Source organism: Aristolochia californica, unplaced genomic scaffold, assembly GCF_029961685.1.
Source record: "Aristolochia californica isolate CCGP_79_NKW_82.1479 unplaced genomic scaffold, dmAriCali1.0.hap1 SCAF_16, whole genome shotgun sequence".
Classification (NCBI taxonomy): Eukaryota; Viridiplantae; Streptophyta; class Magnoliopsida; order Piperales; family Aristolochiaceae; genus Aristolochia; species Aristolochia californica.
In genome coordinates, this window is record NW_027181837.1 from 4,642,696 (window position 1) to 4,666,227 (window position 23,532).

Here is a 23,532-nt window from a genome sequence, read left to right on the forward strand (position 1 = left end):
GTAGACTGATTGACCTCACAATTGTATTAAGTTTACAGGCTATAATTATAATTTAATCTTGAACATTTTATTCCCAAAGTTAAGCGGATTAATTTATAGAAAAAGAAAGAATATTAAAATCCACAAAGGAAAAATTGTGAAACCTTCCCAAGTTTGACAGTCCTTTCTGGAATAATGCCTTCTAGGCTCTGTAAAACGTTCAATCTCTCGGTAGTCTTTCCTCTTTCACCAACAGCAATGAATTAGTTTCCAAAGGTAGCAGCGAACCAGACGATGCAAGGTAAGTTTATACAAATCATTGGCTGTTCTGGAGTCTGTGTCCCGTTCATAGCCATTAATTGTCCAGCAAATATTCACTTTAACCATTCCGTTTTCCCTCTATATAGTGAGAAAGATGGTGAAGGACAAGTAGCTAAGTAGACGCTTCTTCTCTTTCTTTTGGTTCGTCTACCTCTGTAAACTCCATTTTCTCTTCGTTGCTTCCATGAATCTCATTGTATTTTCTTTTTTTGAGTTTTTGTCTTGCTTCCATTGCTTCTTCGTTGTTTATCCATTCATTCTTTGCTGCTTTTCCAGGTCTTGAAGTTCCTATCGAAATGGCGATTGTATGGGAAGATCATCGTGTTCTATTGATATTTTTTTCAGTTCTCTTTGCAGGTCAGGAAACCGGGAGTCTCAGTGTTTTTTCCGTCTAGAAAAAAAGCATTATTATCCTTTCTGTATTTTGTCGTCATTTTTCTTCATCTATTAACTCAAAAAAGAAAAATTTGCAGCTTCCGATGTCAAAGTAAATATAGCTTTTAAAATATAGATTAGTGTCTAAATTTCAATGAAAACACACTCAGATTTTAATTTTTTAATTTTTTATTATTTTTCCACTTTCCTTCTTTCCATTTTCATTCGTAAATACAAGTTAATCATTCTGTCCGTTGTTGCAGGGATTCGAGTTAATTCTCTCCCCTACGATTACTCCGCATCCATTGAGGCAATCTTTCTTCTTCTTCTTCATAATTTTTCTTTCTTCCAACTTGAACTTAATGAAATAGCTATCCTCAATCTCCTCAGTAACTATTTTCTGTTAGCTTTCTGTATGTGAACACAGCTTACCCAGTTCTTGTTCAAATAACTTATCTTTAATTCCAGTTATCTCGTTCCCTCTCCTTCAGTGTTTGGCGGAGCCGCTGAAGCCTCAGTATGGTGGAGGGATTCTTGTCAACCCAGAATTCCAACACGGATTGAGAGGCTGGGCTGGATTTGGTGGAGTTATTGCTTCATCTAATGGAGGCAACAGCTTCATGGTCGTCCGCAGTGGAGGCCGACCCACTAAGAGGCTATACTTGCACGATGACAGGATTTATACCTTTTCTGGTAATTTCTTTGCTTACCCATGAAACTATTATTCTGTTGGAAGACGAAGAGGTGACAAGAAAGATGAGTTATGCTTCTGTGTTTGGTGTTATTTCTGTTTCAGCCTGGGTGCAGATCAGTGAAGGAAGTGCTCGGGTCGGAGCGGTTTTCAACACTGCCGATGGTGATATGCACGCCGGCGCCACCATCGCCGAGGCTGGCTGTTGGTCGATGATTAAGGGAGGACTCAGTGTTAACAAATCTGGGCCTGCTGAACTCTATTTTCAGGTCAATTGATCCACGAGAACATCCTTTGTCCTGAAATATGATGGAATGAGATCAGTTAATCCTAAAATATTGTTGTAAATGATTGAATGAGATAATTTAGGACTCCTCGCATGATCTGCAAATTTATTATTTTTGGGATTAATATTGGACCCCAAATCAAATGATATTGTTCCATTTCATTGCTCAGAGTAAGAATGCATCGGTGGAGATATGGATTGACAGTATCTCACTCCAGCCTTTTACCCGCGAAGAGTGGAGATCTCACCAAGAAGAAAGCACCCAGAAGGTGAATAAATTTTCATCCTGAGAAATGCAAAAAAAATTATCTTCTTCTATCTTGACTGATCATTCTTTCTCTGTAACCTCCGTGAATCCATGCATGCAGGCTCGTAAGCGAAGCGTCCGGTTCCAGGCAGTGGACAGCCAAGGAAAGAGTTTGCCTGGTGCGAATCTCTCCATCGAGTTAAACAGGGCAAGCTTCCCTCTTGGCTGCGCCATTAACAGAAACATACTGCAGAACACAGGCTACCAGCAGTGGTTTACCGCCCGGAAATTCACCGTCACCGTATTCGAAGACGAGCTTAAGTGGTATAGCACAGAGAGGAACCAAGGCCAAGAGGACTACTCCGTCAGCGACGCCTTGTTCGCCTTCGCAAAGCGGCACGGCCTCGCCGTCAGAGGGCACAACGTCTTCTGGGACGACGCTAAGTACCAGATGGGCTGGATCAACAACCTTTCGCCGGACCAGCTGAGAGCGGCGACGGACAAGAGGATCAACTCCGTCATGTCGAGATACGCAGGCCAGGTGAACAGCTGGGACGTCGTGAATGAGAATCTGCATTTCAATTTCTACGAGAGCAAGCTTGGGGCTGGATTTTCGACCGACGCTTACCAGAAAGCACACCGGTTGGACGGAAGGACGACCATGTTTTTGAATGAGTATAACACCCTTGAGTACAGTGGTGACCGCGCTGTTACTCCATCTGAATATATCAAGAAGGTGAACCAGATCAAGTCGCAAGGACCAACTGGCATTGGACTGGAGGGTCACTTCGTGAGCGTTAACCTGGCTTACATTAGATCCGCCATTGATCAACTTGCTGCTACTGGCTTGCCCATTTGGATAACCGAACTCGACGTAGCCAATTCCATAAATCAGGTAGATCGTCTGAATTCTAAACATGTTTTGTTCAAATTTGCTGGAGTTTATATAAGATAGAATTGAAAGTTTTCTGGGTATGCAGGCACAAGCCTTGGAACAGATTCTGAGAGAGGCCAGCACTCATCCGGCCGTTCACGGGGTTGTCATTTGGGCGGCATGGAGTCCCGGAGGCTGCTACAAAATGTGCTTGACGGATAACAATTTCAGGAATCTGCCCACCGGCGATGTTGTCGACAAGCTGCTCAGAGAGTGGGGAGCCCTCCGATTACAGGGCACCACTGATAGTGATGGATACTTCGAAGCTGTGCTTCCTCACGGGGATTATCAAGTAACAATCTTTGACCCGTCCAAGAATTCATCTTTCGCACACGCCATGAAAGTGGAAGCAGATACGAAGGAAGAGAAATCAGTTCTCCATCTCGAGGTCCATGCATCAGAAGCTTAGGGTCTCTCTCTCTTTTTCCCATCATTCCGAGTAGAATGTGAATAATCAGAGGAGACAATTAAACTATTGCTTACAAAAATTTGACAGGCGATTCTGTTTATTTAATATTCATTCAAACCTGGTAGATTTGACAAAACCGGTTAGGGTTCAGTTTGAAGAGACTCAACCCAGGTCTAGTCCCGATCTAATAACATTGCCAATGACTAGTGTAAACTACCCTAAAGAATAGCGGCATGCTGAACGCTCAAATTAAAATTTAAAATATTTATGAGATTAAGAAAGATAAAGAAAAGGAAAACCGAATGAACAGATTGGATTGAACATGGTTAGGGGTGGCATCGAGCCGAGCCTGAACCTGCCTATGTTCGTGCCGAACTTGATTTAAATATTTCAAACTCGAGCTCCAACTGAGCCTTGCCTCGAGCCTAAAATTTTTATCGAGCTTGAGCACAATAATTTTAACCGAGTTTGAGCCGAGCTCGAACTTCAACATTCATTTAAAACTTTTTAAAAAATAATGTCTTGAGTTCGAGCTCCAACATTTATTTAAAACTTTTCAAAAAAATACATGTTAAATAAATTGTATATAAAATTATACGTACATTTTACATAAAATTGGGCATACATTTTACAAAAAATTAGGCATGACCTCTACTTAAAATTGGACATAAGGGTGACATTAAATCCAACTGAGTCAGAACCTTCCTGTTTGAGCCGAGTTTGATTTAAATATTTCGAACTCGACCTCGATCCGACCCTAACCTCAAACCAAAAATTGTAATCGGGCCCGAGCCTAATAATTTTAACTGAGTTCGAGCTCGAGCTCTAGCCGAGTTCGAGCTTAACCTACATTTAACACTCTAGATAAAATATATGTCAAATAAATTATATATAAAATTATGCATGTATTTTAAAAAAAGAATGATAGGGAGGTTCAGGATTGAATCTCGATAATGGATTAGAATGCACCAATATTAATCTTTTTAACCGCAAATATTCTTTAGCTTATTTTCTAATTTTTGAATCTGGCCATAAATTTTCTATGACCTCCTTAGAGCCCCTGGTTGAAAATTTATATTCTAGGAAAAATTAAAAATATTTTCCTATGTTACATATTTCAAAAAAACCCTTTAAATAAAATCCTATTACTATTAGTGACTTACTAGAAAATTACAAGAAATATCTTAAAATTTTCTTAGGAAATTTAAATGGACCTCTTATTGCCTCTTCTAAGAAAATAAATAAAAAATAATAATCAATCTAATATATTACTATACTTATTGATAACTTTTTAATCAAATAAAATATCAAACACAAAATTGCTATGAAAATTGCCTCATGCTAAAAGTATTACAACATCAATTGTCAAATACTTATTCAAAAATTTTCTATACGGTTTTCTAGACTATCTTGGTAGGAAAATCTTACTTAGAAAATTATATGATTTTTTAATAAGAATTTTCAATTAGAAAAATATTTCCAAAAAAATGATGCACTAATAGTCCCTAAAAAGTATTTCTACTAAAAATGTATTTTCAACATTTTTTGAAAAAACCACTAATTGTCTTTAGAAATGTATTTCTACTAAAATGTCTTTTCAATTTCTTCAAGAGAGACAAGGAAGGGATAGCCGGAGTTTAAGAAAGAGTTTTTTTTTTACTTGCTTATGATCTCGCACTTGCGAATTTCGCACGAGGGGGGGGGGGGGGGGGGGGGGGGGGGGGGGGAGGGGATTATTTCCCCCATTTAACTTAGGTCTCTGGTTTTTGGTTTTGTCCGTCGAGACGATGCCTAGGGAGGGGTCTAGCGGCGTTGGACCTGTCGTTGGGGATGACGGCGACGACGAAAATAGAGGCGAAGGCAGACAAGGGAGGAAGAAATTGAAGAAAAAAATGGAACCAAGCGGAGAAGGTGGTCGGCGAGCAGGCGGTGAAGGCGACAACAGTTGACGGAGGGCTTGGCGGTGACGAGGGGAGGAAAAATTTTCCCCCCTCGCTCTCGCTCTCCTGCTCCCGCTCCCGCTCCCAAATCCCCGACTCTTGAGCCCTTTAACGAGCCGGCTTGCGAGCTTTCGAACCGAATCATGACTCGGTCGAGCTCGGCTCGTTAACACAAACGAGCTTTATCTGGATCTTGACCTCGGTTTGAGATCCAAGTATACCGAATCGAACTGAGCCGAGCTTGAGCTGCTCGCGAACTAGCTTGGTTCGAAGCCACCCCTAAACATGGTCACCATCATTTTCTTCAAATTGAGTTAACCTATCAGACTTTGAAGCTTATAGTGCACAATCGGATGCAGAAACATACCATATGCTTTTAGTGATCAAGTTCTTCAAATCAAATGTTTTTAGTTATGTTACTCTTCTATTCATATTCAGTTGTTTAATTGTTATAAGACATTTTTTTTTGTGTTTAACTTTTGTTATAATAGGGTTACAAAAGTAGCTTAATTGTAATTAGATTCTACTAGTTTCCTCTATATAAATAAAGGTTCATTGTACTCAGTTATTTAGTAAAATATTTCTCTTTTTTCATAAATTCAACAAACTTTCTATCACCAAGTTCACCGATTCCTCCCCTAAGTAGTTATAAGGGAATAGTGACTACATATACATTTTTCGTAGTCAGGGAAGGGCTGCCACCCCTTGTACTAGTGTTAGAAAGGAGGGAGGACTCTCTCCAGTTCTTCCATTCTGAAGTTTCCACATGGAGGGGGAGATTTCCCTCCCCTCCTTGGGCACGACAAGAATTTCCCACTATCATGAACGAAAAGAGGTCTCCTTAATTTTTATTTCATAATAATTAATAAATACAAATTTCAATATAAAAGGTGGATAGTAATTTTTTTTCTCGATTAGATTATAGTAACTAGATCTCACTTATACACTCTAGGGGAAGATACTATATCTAGTAGGCTGTTATTGGGAAAATGAGTAGGGTGGGGTTGTCCAGCCTCACCATGATTGAGGACAAAACTATCATAGTGTAGGAGATTGGAGAAGCCCCTAACCTCCTCCTATGTTTTGTAGTGTGAAGGGTGAGGTTGAGGCATCTGAAAGAAAGGGGAAAACAGGTTTGCCCCCATGTTCGAGAGGGAGGGAGGGGATGTCTTGCTCTATCCCTTCTTTCCTATTCGTAAAATTCCGAGTTTTGAAAGAATACCAATTAAAAAACTTCCCTTCCGTCCCTCCCAAAGTAGGGAAGGTCACTCCTCTCCCCTTTCTTGTTCTTTATTAATAATATAACTTTAACATTTAAACATTAACTAATAAATAAAATACAAATGTAAATTTATCATTTACTATCTAAAGTCAACTATAGTGGGAGAAGTTGTTTTTATATATTAGGGCTGAAAGCAATTTGCAATTTGTTAGACACTAGAGTTACACAAAGGGAGAAAGAGAAGAGGAAGGGGAAGGGCGGAAGAGAGGGGAGAAGGAATAGGGGGACAAAGTTGGGTGAGGGTGAAGAGGGATAGGCGGAGGGATGGAAAGGAAGAAAGGGATAAGTCTAAGGGTGACATCGAGTCGAGCCGAGCCAAAACTTGCCTATGTTCAAGTTGAGTTTGATTTAAATATTTTGAACTCGAGCTCGACACGAGCCCATTCTCGAGCCTAAAATTGTAATTGAGTTTGAACATAATAATTTTAATTGAGTTCGAGTTCGAGCTCCAACCTACATTTACTTTACATAAAATACATGTCCTATAAAACTGTATATAAAATTATACATAAATTTTACATAAAATTGGGCATGACCTCTATACATAAACCTTGCATAAAATTGTTCATAAACACTGCATAATATTATGCATAAACCTTATTTAATAATCAAACACAAAAACATTATTGAAATATCAATATCAATTTACAACCACCCAAATAAAAACTATACATCCAGTATAAATTTATATACTCTTACTCTAGCTCTTTCTCTTCGTGCTAGAAAATAATATACGAAGTTCTCGTTCACATAAGCAAAATCTCCACCTATATAAAAAAAATAGAATAAAACTTTTTATTGTCTGATAAAAAATACTCTACCACCATTAATTACTTAATGTAGTGAAAAATATTAAAATGACCAGGATGAGAAAAAAATGAAAAATGAAGTAAATGGTAGCATTATCTCCAGTTTTTTCTTAGGCTGTAATCATCAAAATAAAAATACAAAATTTACTCAAAATATTATAATAAATAATTATTCAAAATTAGTTCACCTTTTGATTTTTTTTTACACCATGAAGAGCCCAAACCCAATCACTGCAATAAATCAAAGCTTGAACTGTATTTGGTGCCAAGGAAGAACGATATGGGTTTATTATTCTATCACCAACACTAAAGGTAGACTTTGAAACTAATGTGGATATGGGAATTACAAGGATGTTTGGTGCCATCTTATATAATACCCGAAATTTCAAATTCTTCATTTTCCACCATTTCAAAAACATAAAAAATCATATTGTGAAGTTTCCTCACAAATATAAAAACTTTCTTCAAGATAATTTTCCAATCCTAACCATGGTGAATTCACTATTTCCACTTGTTTCACATAAGTCATTAACTTTGACCAACCTTGACTTGACGAAGAATGTGACCTATGACTTGTGAAAACACCCGTAAAGCTAATACATTAAGTAATATCTTCATTACTAATCTCTATGTTATATATGAATACATATTCATCATAAATCTCACATAAGATCTATTGAACTAAGTTTATATTTATTGTACCTTCTCCTCATAATATATCTCTGGAAAACACATTTCGATTAATCTTAACTTACCCCTATGATCCAAAACTGAACCAATAGTTATCAACAAATTACATTCACCCTAGTACTTCTCAAAATTCTCTTTCATTCTACTAACTATTGTCTTAACGAAAATATTTTCATTTTTAGAAGGAAAATTCATAACTTCTCTTACCCTATCTACCTCACTAAGGTACAAGTTAGAATTAGGACAGTTACTCCTAGAAATTATATTAGTGACTATATTAAAAACTTATAGAATCTCACACACCATCTCTACCTTTTCTCATTCATCAAGACTTGACAAACAATCATAAGTTGGTTCTCTATTTTGAAATCTAAGAAATGAATATTTGAATTTTAATGCAGAAGACAACAAGTCATAAGTGGATTTCCAACGAGTTGGATAATCAATAACAAACTTTTTTGCACTTAATTGTAAATAAGTCATCCGGCCGTTCCAAGGGCTGCTACATAATGTGTTTGAGGGATAACAATTTCAGGAATCTGCCCACCGGGGATGTTGTCGACAAGCTGCTTAGAGAATGGTGAGCCCCCGGGTACCACTGACAGTGATGGATATTTCGATGCTGTTCTTCCTCATGGGGATTATCAAATAACAATCTTTGACCCGTCCAAGAATTCATCTTTCGCACACGCCATGAAAGTGGAAGCAGATACGAAGGAAGAGAAATCAGTTCTTCATCTCAAGCTCCATGCATCAGAAGCTTAGGGACTCTTTTTTTTTTTGTTTTTTTATCATTCCGAGTAGAATGTGAATAATAAGAGGAGAATTAAATTTGATGTTTCTGCGTTCTGATAAGCCAATTACCTCAATTTGAACTGCAACATTCCTTTGTGGGATGTGGGACTTCTGTCGATTATCACCGGCAGCATCTTTAATCTATCGCTTACAGGGATTCTGGTTATTTAATGCTCATTGAAACCTGGTTGATTTGACTAATCCGATTAGGGTTCAGTTTGAAGAGACTGAACCGAGCCACATGCTGAACGCTCAAATTAAAATTTAAAATATTTATGAGATTAAGAAAGATATAAAAAAGGAAAACCGAATGAACAGATTGGATTGAACATGGTCACCGCCAGTTTCTTCAAATTGAGTTAACCTATCTGAGTGGAAGCCAATAGTGCACAATCGGATGCAGAAGCAGAACAATTGCTTTTAGTGACCAGGTTCTTCAAATCGAGTGTAACCAGCATCAAATGCATCACTCTTTTCTTTTGCTGAAAATGCTTAAGTCAACTACTACAACTCTATAATACCACTCCTACAGCCTTGCCTCTTGGAATGAACTCTTGTCTAACATTCTTTTTCCTGGCAATTGAAGGAAGCCATTTCTCTCCTCTAACCCTTTTCAGTTCCTCAATTCTTTTTTCCTCTTTCTCTGCTTTGGCCTTTGCAGCCATACCTTGAGCCTCAAATCTATCCAATGATCTCTGGCACACATCTCTGGCAGCAGCCATTATGTGGTCACCATCTACAGCAGCAGATTGAATTCGCTGTTTAAACTGCAACAAACATGCATACAGGCACATCAATAATGGATTCAACCGACTATCGGAAGTGTATAGAGAGAATAGTTGGTCAAAGATGACAGGATCGAGCAGCCTTCCTAGGAGGAGTTGCTCCAAAAAAATCCATCATATGCTTTGTTCATGAATGTTACTGGCATAAGCACAATTCAATGACACCACAATGGGAGGGGCTGTGGTCTAGATATTTACACAATGGCTAGTTGGTATGATAATTGGTGGACCAAGGAATCATCTGCAAGTATGAACATGCACAGTTCATGAGCTTGCCCCACAGGAGGAGGACCAAGCTTCTTTAAGATCTTACCTTCTTTGATCTTTCATCAACATCCACACCCGGGAGAATACTCAATCTCTTCCTTGGTTGTGTAGATTCATCTGGTGCAGAGATAGAAGATGAATGAATCTCTTGAATAAGAATTAGCTCATGCTGCAGAAATATATAGAATGATTTGCAGATTTATCATTACCGAGTGGTTCAAATATTATTCCAGGAGGCGCATTCCTGAATAACCGCACACCAACATTGTCATCGCATTCTTTTGGATTTCTATCAGAGGATGCGGTGGAATTTCTTACTATTACCAATTTTTTCTCTAGCATGTCATCTAACAGCTTTTGTGCCTGGTATTGGGAGCATTTAATACACAGTTATACACTAAATAGAAAATGGTAAGAATCTAATATAGAATATAAGAGGCCTCTATATACTTACCTCTATCAGAAAGAACTTAACAAACAGACCCAAATTAGACAGAGAAACTAGATATATGCATCAAAACACATGCAACAGACACTGATTTTGTGTGAGAGAGTGTATCGGTGGTGTGTGATCACAAAATGCACACAACTACTCAAAGCATCCCACTACTTGAATATTGAATCGAGGATATCCTTTTCCTACAAGCTTCCTGCATTGATGTCAAGATGCATCTGACACTTTAGAATTGTCACTTTTCATAAAATAGAGAAAGAAGTATGACAGCAGCGCTGTGACATACTGCTGGAATTTCTACAAAGACAAATACTAAGAAGAACTACAACAGGTTGCCTTCCAAAACAACAGACATTCTTATCAGTTTCTAATAGAAACCAGCTCTGACCTAAGAGCACACCCCCTCTCGCATTGGCTTTGAGTTGCTAGTGGACATAGATGTGAATGTCATGTGTGGCAATGGCTCATACTGTTTGGCTATATAGAAAGGATTGGATTTCTTTTCTAAGCCATAGGAAGCTTACTTGTTTCACTTTCCTGGAAATCCATAATCATTCAGTTCAATTATTTGTCCATGAAGATCTTTATTTCTATAGAGGACTAAATTCTCCAAGTTCATGACCGGTGTAGTAATTGAAATCAACATGATAACCCAGGGTCAACCACAGGGCCACAAATACAAGGTCTCTTAAGAAAAGGATTTCTAATGACCACAACCACTTACCACCACACTCTATTTTGAATCATTTTTAATAATTAGAAGTGATTAGGGAACTCAATGTAAAGTCTCAGTCCTGCATGAAATCCAAGGAATTGCCTTTGTAGAGCCGTGTTAATTAAATTTCATCTATAGGTGTCCCATCGATGTGGTTACACTTCTCTAATTTGCTTGGTAAAGATAAGAAGTTTCCTAGGAAAAAGATACAGAATTAAAGGGTGTCCAAGAAAAATTGTTGTTTATACTGTATCTGAAGATGGAAAGGAAGTAACACTTTTGATTACACGTGGAGTTTAAGCGAATGATAAGTGCTGCCAACTCAGGCCGTGGGCTCAAGTGTTGCAGACGCACAGAAAACTACAAAAAAAGGGGAAAAGTGAACAACCTGGCAATTGGAAAGGACAATTTCCTCTAAGTGAACAAGCAATGGTCAGAACAAGAAGCCCCACTGCACTACTATATGAAGAACTTAACACAACATTGTCTTACAAGAATTTCTATTAAAGGTGTTAAATATAATATAGTGGGTAGTTGGTCATTTCACAGAGTTTTTATGCCTGTGAGAGTACCAGTAGTTTCAGCATGTTTATATTAGTCTATGGTTCAATCTTCATAGCATTTGGATATGTAAAATATGGAGATATAAGGAGTTCTTGTATAAGTGGTAGTGAGGTCATTTTCTCTCTACTCACTGAAGTTAATAAAAGAGAGATTGGCTCGAGTTTTTGCCCCATAAAGGGAGCCTATGCCCTTCTCCAAATCTCTCCCTTCTTTTTTTTTTACCTTTTCTATATCTCAACTCTCTTTTCTTCAATATTTCACATGGTATCAGAACAGTAGACCCTGATTACAAAGCCTGTGAAGCTCCTTTTTTCTCTCTATTGAACACAGAGAAGTCATAGGAAGAGGATTTCAATGTTTGATCTTGATTGATTGACAAAAGTTTGATTTTTTGAGTCCTTTATCTGCCATAACCCTAGGGTTGATTGCTTCTACTGCCTTTGGAGCAGTTTGATACTTGATTAGAGCCCCAAGAGGAACATTTGACTTGGGATTATCCCATCTGTCTGGTGCACAGCCTAATACGAGGGGTGAATTACCTGTGTCATCATCTGATAGGCTGACATCAGCCTATTTAATGGAGTTTTTGGTAACACAAAGGTAGAATTGGAAGATTATTGTGATTATTTTCTGTTATTGTGGCATCTATGTATAGTTGACCAAACTACCCATAACATAATATTTAACAAGTTATGCCTATTCAAAATTGTTATTAGTTATCAAAATTGATCTTCTAAAACGAGAAAGCAACAGCACACAAGTTTTAATTAAGGTCGTTCTTAAAGGAGATAGTTGTAAGAAGACTTTCAAATTCTCATAGAAGTACCAGTGCTCATAATATGGATGATTTTAAGAGCCAAAATAGTCTATAAAAGGCATCAATTGCCTTCAGAATATCTTTAAAAGAAGCAACCAGGCTTTCTTGCATCAAACCATTGAAAAACATTACTTACGTTACAGATTTTCTGATCTCTTCTTTGCAGAACTCAAACTTTCCTCAATTGTTCTTTATAAAAATGACGGACAAACAGTTGAAAGGTCTTTCTCCCTTCTCTTTCTAATCATTTTCTCCTGTTTAATTTAATCATATGACCATCAATTCAAAAAAGAAAAAAAAAAAAAGTTGAGCTCCATTTGAACCATATTTTCACATCTTACTACGCAATACTCTATGTTTTCGGACGCCGCAACCCTAAGCAGTCGCCAAAGTCAGAAGACCCAATACAAAAAAGTAAAAGACCCAATACTCAGAAGCGAGAGGGAGGGAAATTACTGAATTGCTGCTTCCCTAGTACATAACTTCCGATTCTCACAGCAGCCCTTGAAGGCACTCAGACCCTAAAGTATAGAGAAGAAACATATATGTACCTTCACTTGGTAGAGCTTGAAAGGCCGGGATTCCAATGTCTTTTCCATATCCCTGCCATCTTTAGCAACCTTAGACGAATCAGCTATATTTGGGGTTACCCCAAAGCCGTTAGGGACTTCGGAAGTGATGGAGTCGATCGCCGCCTGCCATTCGGCGTCTCCGTCTTCCTCGCTGCTGCTGCTCATGGAATCCCAAACTCGCGTTTCCTTTACACCCGCAGGCGCCAGAAGAGGATGCTGACGGAATTCATATACTCTTAAAAGTGGGACCTACTTTATTGGCCTCGACAAGATCTTACCAATGATTTGTTTGTTTGTGTGGGGCCTGGGGCCCACAAGAGTTTACAAACTATCGACTCGACTCCCTGCTTCGCCTGGGCTTCTCCTGTTCTTGAGTTCTGCCCTCGCTTGCTTAAAATCGTCCCCTACAGCCAACCTTGACGAAAATCAAACTCTCTGTTGATCTTCTACTTCCGTTCATTCTAATCCTCGTGACGGCGGCAACATGGGAAAGAAGCAGCATAGCAAAGATCGGATGTTCATTACTAAAATGGAATGGGCAACCGAATGGGGCGGCGCCAAACAGAAAGACGTTTCGAGTCCTTTCAAACGCCTTCCTTTCTACTGTTGCGCGTAAGTAATTCTCTTCGCAACCCTAAAATGATTCCTATTTCTCTTTTTATATCTGAGGGAGGTTTTCTTTTGCTTCTTTCATGTAGTCTTACTTTCACTCCATTTGAGGATGCAGTTTGTACGAGTGATGGCAGTGTGTTCGATATAATGTGAGTGTTAATTTCTGGGGATGCTTGTGTTAATTTTGATTTTGAACTTTTGTATTGTGGGCGTTTTTTTTTTTTTTTTTGAAAAGTTTGTCTTGTTTTTTTTTTTTTCAGGAACATCCTCCCGTACATAAACAAGTATGGGAAGCATCCGGTAACAGGGGCTCCACTTAAGCAAGAGGATCTCATCCCTCTTACGTTTCACAAGAACTCCGATGGTAAGCGTCTTCTTGTTCATTTTTTAACGGTACCATCGTTCGTTAGGTTGTCAATAGTGCTCTTAATTTTGTTTTTGGATTGTGTTACATGTAGCTTTTGAGTATTAGTAAACTTTTTCATTTGCTCTACTACATTAATTTCTTCTCAAAAGTTTGATGACAAAGGAGTTGATGCAATCACAGATAACTCCAAGTTAAAAACCGACCTAAAGAACTATTTGCCTGATCGAACGCTTTGGCAAAAGTAACTCAACTGTCATGCCCAATCTATGTGGTTGGGCTTTTAGCTCAATGGCTACATGGGGGGATTTTTGGTGTTAGTTATTGAGTTCAAATTTCACAGAGAGGAAAGGAGTGGCGTGTGTGTGTGTGATATCCACATTCAAAAAAAAAATTGCAATCTATAAATTTTGCCAATAATATCAACCTAAGTTATTATTTGTCAGTAGTGGTTCTCAATTGTCTAACTAAATTTTATTTTAGCAAAAATTGCCTTCTTTAGTGGCACTTTATGGTAGGAAAAGTTGTTCTAGCATTAATAAGTAGGAGATTTGGCCATGACTTAACTCCTATTCGACCTCAGATAAGAGGTTGAATAGGTTTATCTGGAGTAAATTTTAGAAGGGATGGCTAGAAATTTTTCGGATTGAAGGAAAAATTTTGAAAGAAGGGTAGCGGGATAAGAGAGAAAAAGATTCTTTAATAAAAGAAAAGGGAAAATGCTTTTATCATTTCAAAGGTGGGCTGAAATTCATGACTATTTTTTTTGAAGATCTGAAACTCATGACTTTTGAGCTTGCCATGATGAATGAAGTAGAAAGAATAGTGATAGAAGGGAACAAGTGCATACCTTTTAACCCCATTAAATTACTATTTCTTATTGTTCCCTGTGATTTGTTGTTTTTGCTTAGTGAATGAAATATAAAGAAAATTTAAGACATAATTCCCCACTATGCCTTGCTTACTCCATTTTTTTGTTAGAAATTTTGGAGAAAAAGATGGCATCACGAGAAGTTACTAAGAAGAGAATTACAAAGAGAGAAGGCAAAGCCCTCAAACAGACAAGACTAAAGTGAGATGGACAAATAAAAATAAATAAGTAAACAAATAAAAGCCTAATCATAAGGAGGGCATTCCTGCTACAAGGTATTGTCAAGAAGTCCTGCTTTTAACCGAGGAATCGACCATGATATTGGCGATTCTCAGATTAGGCACCAAAGAGATTGAAAAAAAGTGGCATATGTCCTCATGATTGACTGTCGAATCCTCTTCCTCCTAAAATGTTGATGGGAGGTGATCCATGTAAACTTGAAGATATATAGGAAGATTTTTACTCTGCTTCCCTCTGGACTTCCAATGACCAAATTAGGGAGAGAAGATAAAGCAGGCATTTCCTATAAAGTTCCTAATGTTTCCACCACCACCAGTGACGGTCCCCTTGTTACCACAGAACTGACATCAAAATAGAGTTTGGGCCAAACATAGAGGGAGGAGACAATTCGGGAGACTAATGAATGACATCCACGTTTCTCTGACAGTAGTGGTAGTATGATCAACTTCAAGTAGCTTTACAGTCAAATAATTGGAGTTTGTGCATGGTCTCTTTAGTGACATCACTAATACGTTTGGTTGGCAGGGTCAGATATCCTCCAATTTCTTTCTTCCCAAATACACCAAGCAATTGCTGCAGTAGTCAAAAACCAAACTTTTTGCTTATTTTCTTCTAGGGCTGTGCCTCAACCTGCTCAAGAAGAACTTGGAGAGATGGGAGAAAACAAAGTTGAAAATCAAGCTTACACCGACCAGTTCCCCTTATAGATTATTATTTGTTTTTTTGTTGCTTTGCATGTATTTTTCTTGATGTTGATGTGTTTCTTATGTTTGACTTTTGTTTTAGTTTGTTCCCCTTCAGGGCCATGGTACATTATTCCCCCTAATAAATTTTTTCATTTTCAAAATAAAAATTGTGATGGTGGCATTTGGTTTTTTATTGCTCCTTTTGTCGATTGCAAATTTAGCTAAGGTGGAGTTAAGGGCCTTTTTCCAAAGACAATGGGTGTATGTTTGCAGCAACTTCTCTGAGCACTTCATTGAAGGAGATTTGGCAGGCTTCATCAGCTGTGTTTCAGGAAAGAAATGAGGTTCTTGCTTCTTGTATGAGGTAGAAGACATTTCTAGAACAATCTCTTAGGTCCTCATGTCAAGAAGTGTCAATAGTTTTGTTTATTCCTTGGCTACAGGTGGGACTATCAATCAAAACTTTCTTGATTAGCTATCCTTCCTTCCTAAACTGGGGGAAAAAGAGAGTCAGCAGAAAAGAACATGCCAGCTGTACATAGAAAATTGTTGTGCAAGATCTCCCATGAAGTCTAAATAGAACAGCAAGAGAGCATATCCTCATCATCATCAAATAAAGGAAGATTTAGGGATGTAACTCATGGAAGACTGAAATTGATTTATAGTGGAACTGAGAATGGCGACTTAAAATTAACATGGTGGAGAACATTTAGAGCCACACAATTGAAATGGTTTGGGGGTAGTGGACTTGTGGGGGGATTAGTCTCAATAGTATTTTTGAGGGGCTACAGTAAGTAGAGGGATGCTGAAAATGACCTGGGTGGAAGTCATGAGGAAACACTTGAAGAAGGATGACTTTGATATAGTATGTTAAAGAAAGGCATGACTGAGGAAGATGTTTTATGAAGGCAATGAAAGCATTGCTGTGCTAAGTGTAGGACTGATTGTAATGGTCCCTTGAGAAATCTGACAACTGGCTTGGCTTATGTTTTGTTTTCTTCTTCTCATTGGTCATTTTTGTCCCTTTCTCCCTGAAGATTTTCATAATATTCCTTTAAAGTGAGATTCATTTTTTCTTTTTCTTTTTGGGACATCTATTGGATTCTTGCATCTAGATTTAGTCTTGATACCTTGTCTATCAGGGGTCCTAGGACTTCTGAATCTCCACTATCGTGAGTTTGCTACAATGATTGTTGCCTCTGTTTTTGGTGTAACTGTAGGGGAGTACCACTGTCCAGTCTTAAACAAAGTCTTTACTGAGTTTACACATATTGTTGCTGTGAAGACTACAGGGAATGTGTTCTGTTATGAGGTTTGCTTTTCCTGGTCTTTCTTTTATTTAAGTTCCTTCATCTACACACCATTCTATAGAAAGCTTTCCAACCCATAAATGCATTATTAAACTGCTTACTTGTTTTTTGTTCAATATTTTTACCTTGTTGATAATTTTGTTGTATAGGCAATAAAAGAGCTGAATCTGAAAACAAAGAACTGGAGAGAGTTACTTACAGATGAACCATTCACTAAAGATGATCTGATAACCATCCAGGTTTAAAATTTTGGTAAATTAAGATCTGTGATGTCCTTTTCTTTTACACTGGTACTTATTGTCATTCCCTAAACAATCTTTTATGCTATTGTCTCTGCAGAATCCAAATGCCCTCAATAGCAAGGTCCTCACAGAATTTGACCATGTCAAGCATACTCTCAAAGTGGATGATGAAGGTGATCATTTCATGTTAGTTCGGTAGTTGTTTTACTTATCTAGTTTCTTTTTTATTGTAACTGTGAGAAATTGGCAAGAGTGAAAGAGGAAAGAGAGGAAACCGAGAGAGGAGAAGAGGCTGAATGAGTGGGAGAGAAAAAAGGAGGTTATCTCTCCCATCATGTAACTCATTTATTTATAATAAAATAAGTTAAAAAATAAAAAAATAGTTAGAAATTTACTTTTCTTCTGAAAATAAAAAATAAAAAAACTAAAAAATAGAAAGTAGTCTCCTCTACATACATGGAGATCAAGACAACCCTAATTCTCTAGCCTTAACCACCTAGTAAAGCTAGTAAGATTGGAAATTAAGCTAGGAAATAAAATAGACATAACCTCCTAGAATATTACTCACCTACACTTATAATGTCCCTTTTCACAGTAACCGTTTCATTTCAAAGTGAATATAACTTTATTTTTTACGTTTTTTTACACGTATTCAGCTTCTGTTTTGGAGACAATCTTGAGCCTATATGTTGTTCTTAGCAGTCTAATGACATTTCTTATTAATCTGATAGGTAGCTACATAAAACTGGGCATTCCACTTCACCATTATTTCATTATTTCATTTTTTCCCCTTTCTTTTGACTTAAAAAAGTTTTTGTTTCAGAGTTGAGAAAAATGGAAGATCCATTATGCAATTTAAATGTTACTGGAGATATCAAGGAGATGCTGAAGGAGCTTGGAACTGAAAAGGGAAAGCAAGCTGCATTACATGGTGGAGGAGGCAATAAAGCTCAGAAGGAAAGAGAAGTTGCTCTAGCTACCATTTTGTCTGCTAGGTCTCGCATTGAAGACAACTCAAAATCAAAACCCAATGGAGAGGCTACTCAGTCATTCAGCATTGTGGATGCTGCATCTGCTTCAGTACATGGAAGAAGTGCAGCTGCTGCCAAAGCTTCATCTGGTGATAAAACAGCTGCTCGAATAGCTATGCACATGGCAGGTGAACGTGAGCCTGTAAATGCAAAAATGGTGAGTATACGTATTATAATTGAAACCAATTTAGATCTAGTGCAATCTTCTTCTATTACAATTGAATTAAGAAAGTGCTGGATATATAGCTTCACTCCTGCTACAAGGGCATTTCAACTTATATTGAGTTACGGTGACTTGAGTAGGTCATAAGAGTTTGACCAGAGAGATGCTGTTCTTGAATCAGTCACTAAAATGTTTGATCAAGTTCTAATCTAAATAGACTTGGATACTCCATAACAAGAGAAATTTGACCCACCCATTCAGCTTTGACCCATCTTGTACATGATGCTAGAAGTTTGATGAGCGTTTTCAGTTTGCGAACATTTTTCCATAAATATGAAGTTTTGAATGTGGCAGTCTTGGGATAGCCAACCTTAGGTATATAATATATTTGTACAAATAACTTCCCTCCATAAGGCATTTCTATCATCAGCAAATCTCTAAAGCCATTGGTTCGTGTGCATTAATTTTAAAATGCCTTGGCCACTGTCTTTATTTCCTTTTACATATTTATTCCCATTTGACTATGGGTATTTGAAATTTTCTAATAATCACCACCAAAGGAATTTTTTTCTCCATTGCCTCCAATTTATCTTAATGTTTGCTGTACAGGAAATGAGTGATAGGATGTAATTGGGGAGTCTTGCTAGAGTAGATTTAATTGGTGTGGCTCTGCTACCCAAGGAGAGGAGTTCCCTTTCCATGAGGCCAATCTTTCAAATCTCTCAGTTATATGAGTCAAAATCTGTACTGCTTGCTTACCTTTGAAAAGAGGATCCTGAAGGTAGGTAATTTTTGGACGATCAGTTACCTTACATTCTAGAATTTTTGCGAGTTTCACCAGGTCATCTTCAATATTGATTCCAAAGAGCTCACATTTCCTCCAGTTTACTTTATGACTGAAAATTAGCTCAAATAGGTGTAAGATAACCTTCAAATTCAGCAGCTTTTCTTTGCTTCCTTTGAAAAAGTATATGGTATTATCTGCAAATTGGAGGAGAGGGATTTTGAAAAGGTAGAGCATGCACTAAATCCAGTTATCCAATCATTCATCTGTCCCAAATGCATCAAAGAACACAGTTTCCCCTACAAAGTTGAAAAGGAGAGGAAAAAGGGAGTCACTTTACCTTACATCTCTTAAACCGTTCTTGAGGAAGACAAAGAACTGCATCTGAGCCGCGCTCTGGATCCCCAGGTTTAAGTGAGCTCTGGGCCAGTTTGCTGAAAGATGGGCCGTCATCCAATTGACTTCCAGGTCCACTCTTTCTGGGACAGCTGGGACACCAACACATGTGACTGCAGCCTGGCTTCCATCATACACTCTCTCATCTGGGTTTACAAATGGGAAAAAGATGTCCATCAAGCAGTCTTCTTTTATTGGAAAACTGTATGTTCGTTTGTCTTTTTTTCTGTTTTTAGTTTTAAGTAGAAATGGTTAATTGTAGTGTGCCTGATATTTTCTGGTCTTTATGGGAGAAATGGATCAATGGGATTATAAATATTGAAGTGTCAGGCACACTGTAGATTATTTTTTTCATAAGTTCTCATTAGTAAGGTTGAAGCAGTGTTCATTTTTTCAAGTCCATGCAACATTTTTGATTTCTTACTCTAGTCACATGCTAGAGCATCTTTTCTATTTTTCTGTTTAGTGCTGCTAAGGCTACTGGATTCTCTTTTGAAGTTCTAATTTTTATATCAGTTGTTATTGTGGTGGTGATGATGATTCCAGGCCAAAAGTCGTTTCACTACAGGAGCTGCTTCAAGATCCTTTACTTCTACTTCTTTTGATCCTGTCACTAAGAATGAGTTTGAATATGTTAAAGTTGAAAAAAATCCAAAAAAGAAAGGGTACGTTCAGTTGCACACAACACATGGAGACTTGAATATAGAGCTTCATTGCGATATCACTCCAAGAGCATGCGAAAACTTTATTACACTTTCAGAACGTGGCTATTATAATGGAATAGCATTCCATCGAAGCATTAGGTATTTAAAGAAACAAACTGACTGCGTTTTATTCACTTGTCTTTTTTTAAATTTCTTTTGAATTTGTTGCTGACTTGCCTTTGTACTCATGTAGGAATTTCATGATTCAAGGCGGCGACCCTACTGGTACTGGTAGAGGAGGGGAGTCCATTTGGGGGAAGCCTTTCAAAGATGAGTTCAACTCAAAACTGGTTCACTCTGGAAGAGGTGTTGTCAGCATGGCAAATAGTGGACCCCACACAAATGGATCCCAGTTTTTTATCTTGTACAAATCTGCAAATCATCTCAACTTCAAACACACAGTGTTTGGTGTGGTTGTAGGTGGTATGACCACACTTGCAGCCATGGAAAAGGTCCCTGTAGATGATGATGATCGACCTTTGGTACGTGAGATTCTATTGGATAAATTCAAATATTCTCTAGTGTTCACTTAGTGAGGAATTTAGAGGTGGTGGTCATTTAAGTTTACATTGAAAACAGGGGGTAGCTTACACTTATTTTGTGTTGCGCAGGAGGAGATAAAGATAAACGGTGTTACTGTGTTTGTTAATCCTTATTCAGAAATGGATGAAGAGGAGGAAGAAAAAGATGGAGATGACAAGAATGTTAAAGATGATGAAAAGGTAAGCTTCATGCTGCCTGGTAATCCTTGATCTATTTTTGGACAGTTGGTGTGTTTGAGAAGATCTTCACTTGAACATCACATGAATATCAGGGTGTTTCTGTGCTTTGTCTGCCAACAGAACCCTGTATTTGTTGGCATATGGAGCAAGGATTGGGGACCTGGGTTACCCCAAGTCTTGAAACACCTAGTTTGCATGGTATTGGATCACTTAGCCTTTTAATTTATTAAGCTGATGCCATTCTTATATACAGGATAAGATGGGTTCATGGTATAGCAACCCAGTTGTGCCAACAACTGAATCTGTGGCTATCGGAGGTGGTGTTGGCAAGTATCTGAAAGCACGGAATGCCAAAACTGAAGCTTCTACAGATGCTCTTGAGCTGGAGGCAAATGGCGTTAATAAGAAAAGGAAAGTCGGTGCTTCAACAACCGAGTTTAAGAACTTCTCTGCATGGTAACAGTGACCAGGCTTGTAATTTCATGGAAGATTCCAAATGCTTGAGATGCTTGGGGGTAGAGAAACCGTCTTGTGGGCTTCCAAAATCGTATTAGGATTTGGGAGGGCATATTTAGTGCTTCATGTATCTATATTGTACAATAAGATGCACATAGCGATCACCATTCCTGAAAGCAGGTTCAGGTTTTCTACTCTTTCTGAGGATTGAGAACCTCGACAGAAGCTGATTTGCAAAGTGGTTCATGATAGCTGTGACTAGGTAACTATAGCTCCACTAGAATCCTGAGCGAGTTTGCTCGTGCTTGTAACATGCCCAAACAGAACTGAATCTAACAGCTACAAAAAACGTCACTGTATGAAACTTTCATCTGCGGTGGATTTTGATGCCAGACTTTTTTATGACAATATTCAGTTACAACGTGACCCATTACTGCGTATTCTATTGCTGTAGCGAAGCCGGACGGTAAACAGGAGACACAGGTAAGGAATTGAGAAGCTTGCTGACTTGCTTCTAACCGAGAATGATCCAGGTTGAACCTTAATGAGGATTTTGGGCATTCAAGAACCTTAATCAATTGCCAAAATGTCTGTGAATACTCTTAATTATTGTGTTTTAGTAAAACATCAATAATTGTAGTAATTCGTGATTTTTATGACATTTTTTGTTCTTGAATAATTTTCCTTCCTTGCCCTTGGTAGAGGATTGGATTGATCATTTTTAAATTTTAGATAGCTTGCATTAGTAGATTTGCAGGGAATCCTACAGAAAATCCGCGTCCATACTTCTCTGTATATTGATCATAAGGAAGAAGCTTTCGGTGAAAGTCTTCTCTGACCTTTCTTATCGCATTGTCCTTCAGCACTGAAAACTCACCCTACCACGTCCTTGGATTCAAAGCATTTGCTCCCCTTTACTACCTCTTCTTGCTAATGGTCGAGCTTTCAAAGTGGAATCCAACTTGAAGGCTGTTTTTTTGTCCCTCGCCGATACGACTTTCGCCAAAATTTTCCAGCTACCCACTTTACAGTCGGGTGCTCACTGGATTTTCTGAAACTTCGCTGCATCAACCGTCCACCCACTTCCTCCATGAAAAGAAAACAAACTTCGGAAAGAAAGCATCATGGAAAGCTATGAGCGCTGCTTCACGGTTCTTTATCTGGGTGGTCACGATTTTGGTTTATCAATGATCACTCGATACGATACGGTATTTGTCTGCATTGTGATTGAAAAGGTGACAGGAGAAACTCCCGTATACTTTTCCATGTAGCAACTTTTCTGCAAAAGTTGTGGGGAAGGGACGACCCTGCATCACCAAACAACAACGAACAGTCCCATGGCAGCCGACTCCCGTTGAAAGCTTAAAAACTCTCCCCAATTTGCCACCACCAGACATTCATTTGGAATATCTGAAACTGAAAATTGACATCAACAAGCAGATTTATTAATTCCCTATGATTATAATGCGGTAACTTCAATTATTTACCTTCGAAATCACAGCCAGCAGAGCTGAAAGTTGACATCAACAAGCAGATATATTAATTCCCTGTGATTATAATGCAGATAATTTCAATTATTTACCTTCGAAATCACAGCCAGCAGAGATAGATTGAATTGCCTACACCTCCATAGCCTTCTGGGTTCAACTTTAATTTAATAAAGCTTTCTGTCATTAGTTTATAGCTTCTTTACACAAAATCAGTTCAAAAGAATTAACAATCAGATCATGTCTGCGACCTTCCATTAGTGCCTGCCTCATACTCCAATTTAGAATTGTCAAATGAACCCAAACAAACAAACAAAAAAAAAAAAAAAAAAAAAAAAAAAAAGGGAAGGTGGGGGACCTCAAACCCACATTCCCGGCATTTCCACAGAAAGGAAAAAGATGATTCCGGCAAGACCATGTTTTTTCCTATAAATCCAAACTCATCATCATGTCCCATACCTTCTCCGTTTTTAAAAAAAACTCAGTTATGTACAGCTTTCCTAATCCAAAGATAATTCTATTGTTGTTGTGG

At 38.1% G+C, this 23,532-nt stretch overlaps 3 protein-coding genes across 4 annotated transcripts; 2 read left to right on the forward strand and 1 right to left on the reverse strand.

The window, feature by feature from the left end:
- The first annotated feature begins 428 nt into the window (after positions 1-428).
- On the forward strand, positions 429-3,360 carry LOC137953762 (endo-1,4-beta-xylanase 5-like). Of its 2 annotated transcripts, none has more exons than XM_068801260.1 (8): positions 429-441; positions 577-657; positions 939-985; positions 1,167-1,368; positions 1,472-1,635; positions 1,823-1,921; positions 2,021-2,794; positions 2,880-3,360. In XM_068801260.1, exons 2-8 carry the CDS (start codon positions 597-599, stop codon positions 3,240-3,242), a joined length of 1,710 nt encoding a protein of 569 aa, XP_068657361.1. In that variant the 5' UTR covers positions 429-441; positions 577-596; the 3' UTR covers positions 3,243-3,360. The 2 variants fall into 2 exon arrangements, with proteins under 2 accessions (XP_068657361.1, XP_068657362.1); XM_068801261.1 differs by lacking the exon at positions 429-441 and adding an exon at positions 447-455.
- A 5,691-nt stretch (positions 3,361-9,051) lies between these two features.
- Positions 9,052-13,115, reverse strand: LOC137953885 (uncharacterized). The gene is made up of 4 exons (XM_068801426.1): positions 12,912-13,115; positions 10,020-10,173; positions 9,857-9,927; positions 9,052-9,525 (listed from the first exon to the last, which is right to left on the reverse strand). The coding sequence occupies exons 1-4, from the start codon at positions 13,095-13,097 to the stop codon at positions 9,271-9,273; spliced, it is 666 nt and encodes a 221-aa protein (XP_068657527.1). The 5' UTR covers positions 13,098-13,115; the 3' UTR covers positions 9,052-9,270.
- Positions 13,116-13,200: 85 nt separating this feature from the next.
- Positions 13,201-22,064, forward strand: LOC137953177 (peptidyl-prolyl cis-trans isomerase CYP65-like). Its single transcript, XM_068800435.1, has 11 exons — positions 13,201-13,544; positions 13,631-13,693; positions 13,805-13,908; positions 16,926-17,017; positions 17,165-17,254; positions 17,355-17,430; positions 18,081-18,445; positions 20,178-20,434; positions 20,529-20,817; positions 20,947-21,057; positions 21,311-22,064. The coding sequence occupies exons 1-11, from the start codon at positions 13,417-13,419 to the stop codon at positions 21,515-21,517; spliced, it is 1,782 nt and encodes a 593-aa protein (XP_068656536.1). The 5' UTR covers positions 13,201-13,416; the 3' UTR covers positions 21,518-22,064.
- The last annotated feature ends 1,468 nt before the right edge of the window (positions 22,065-23,532 follow it).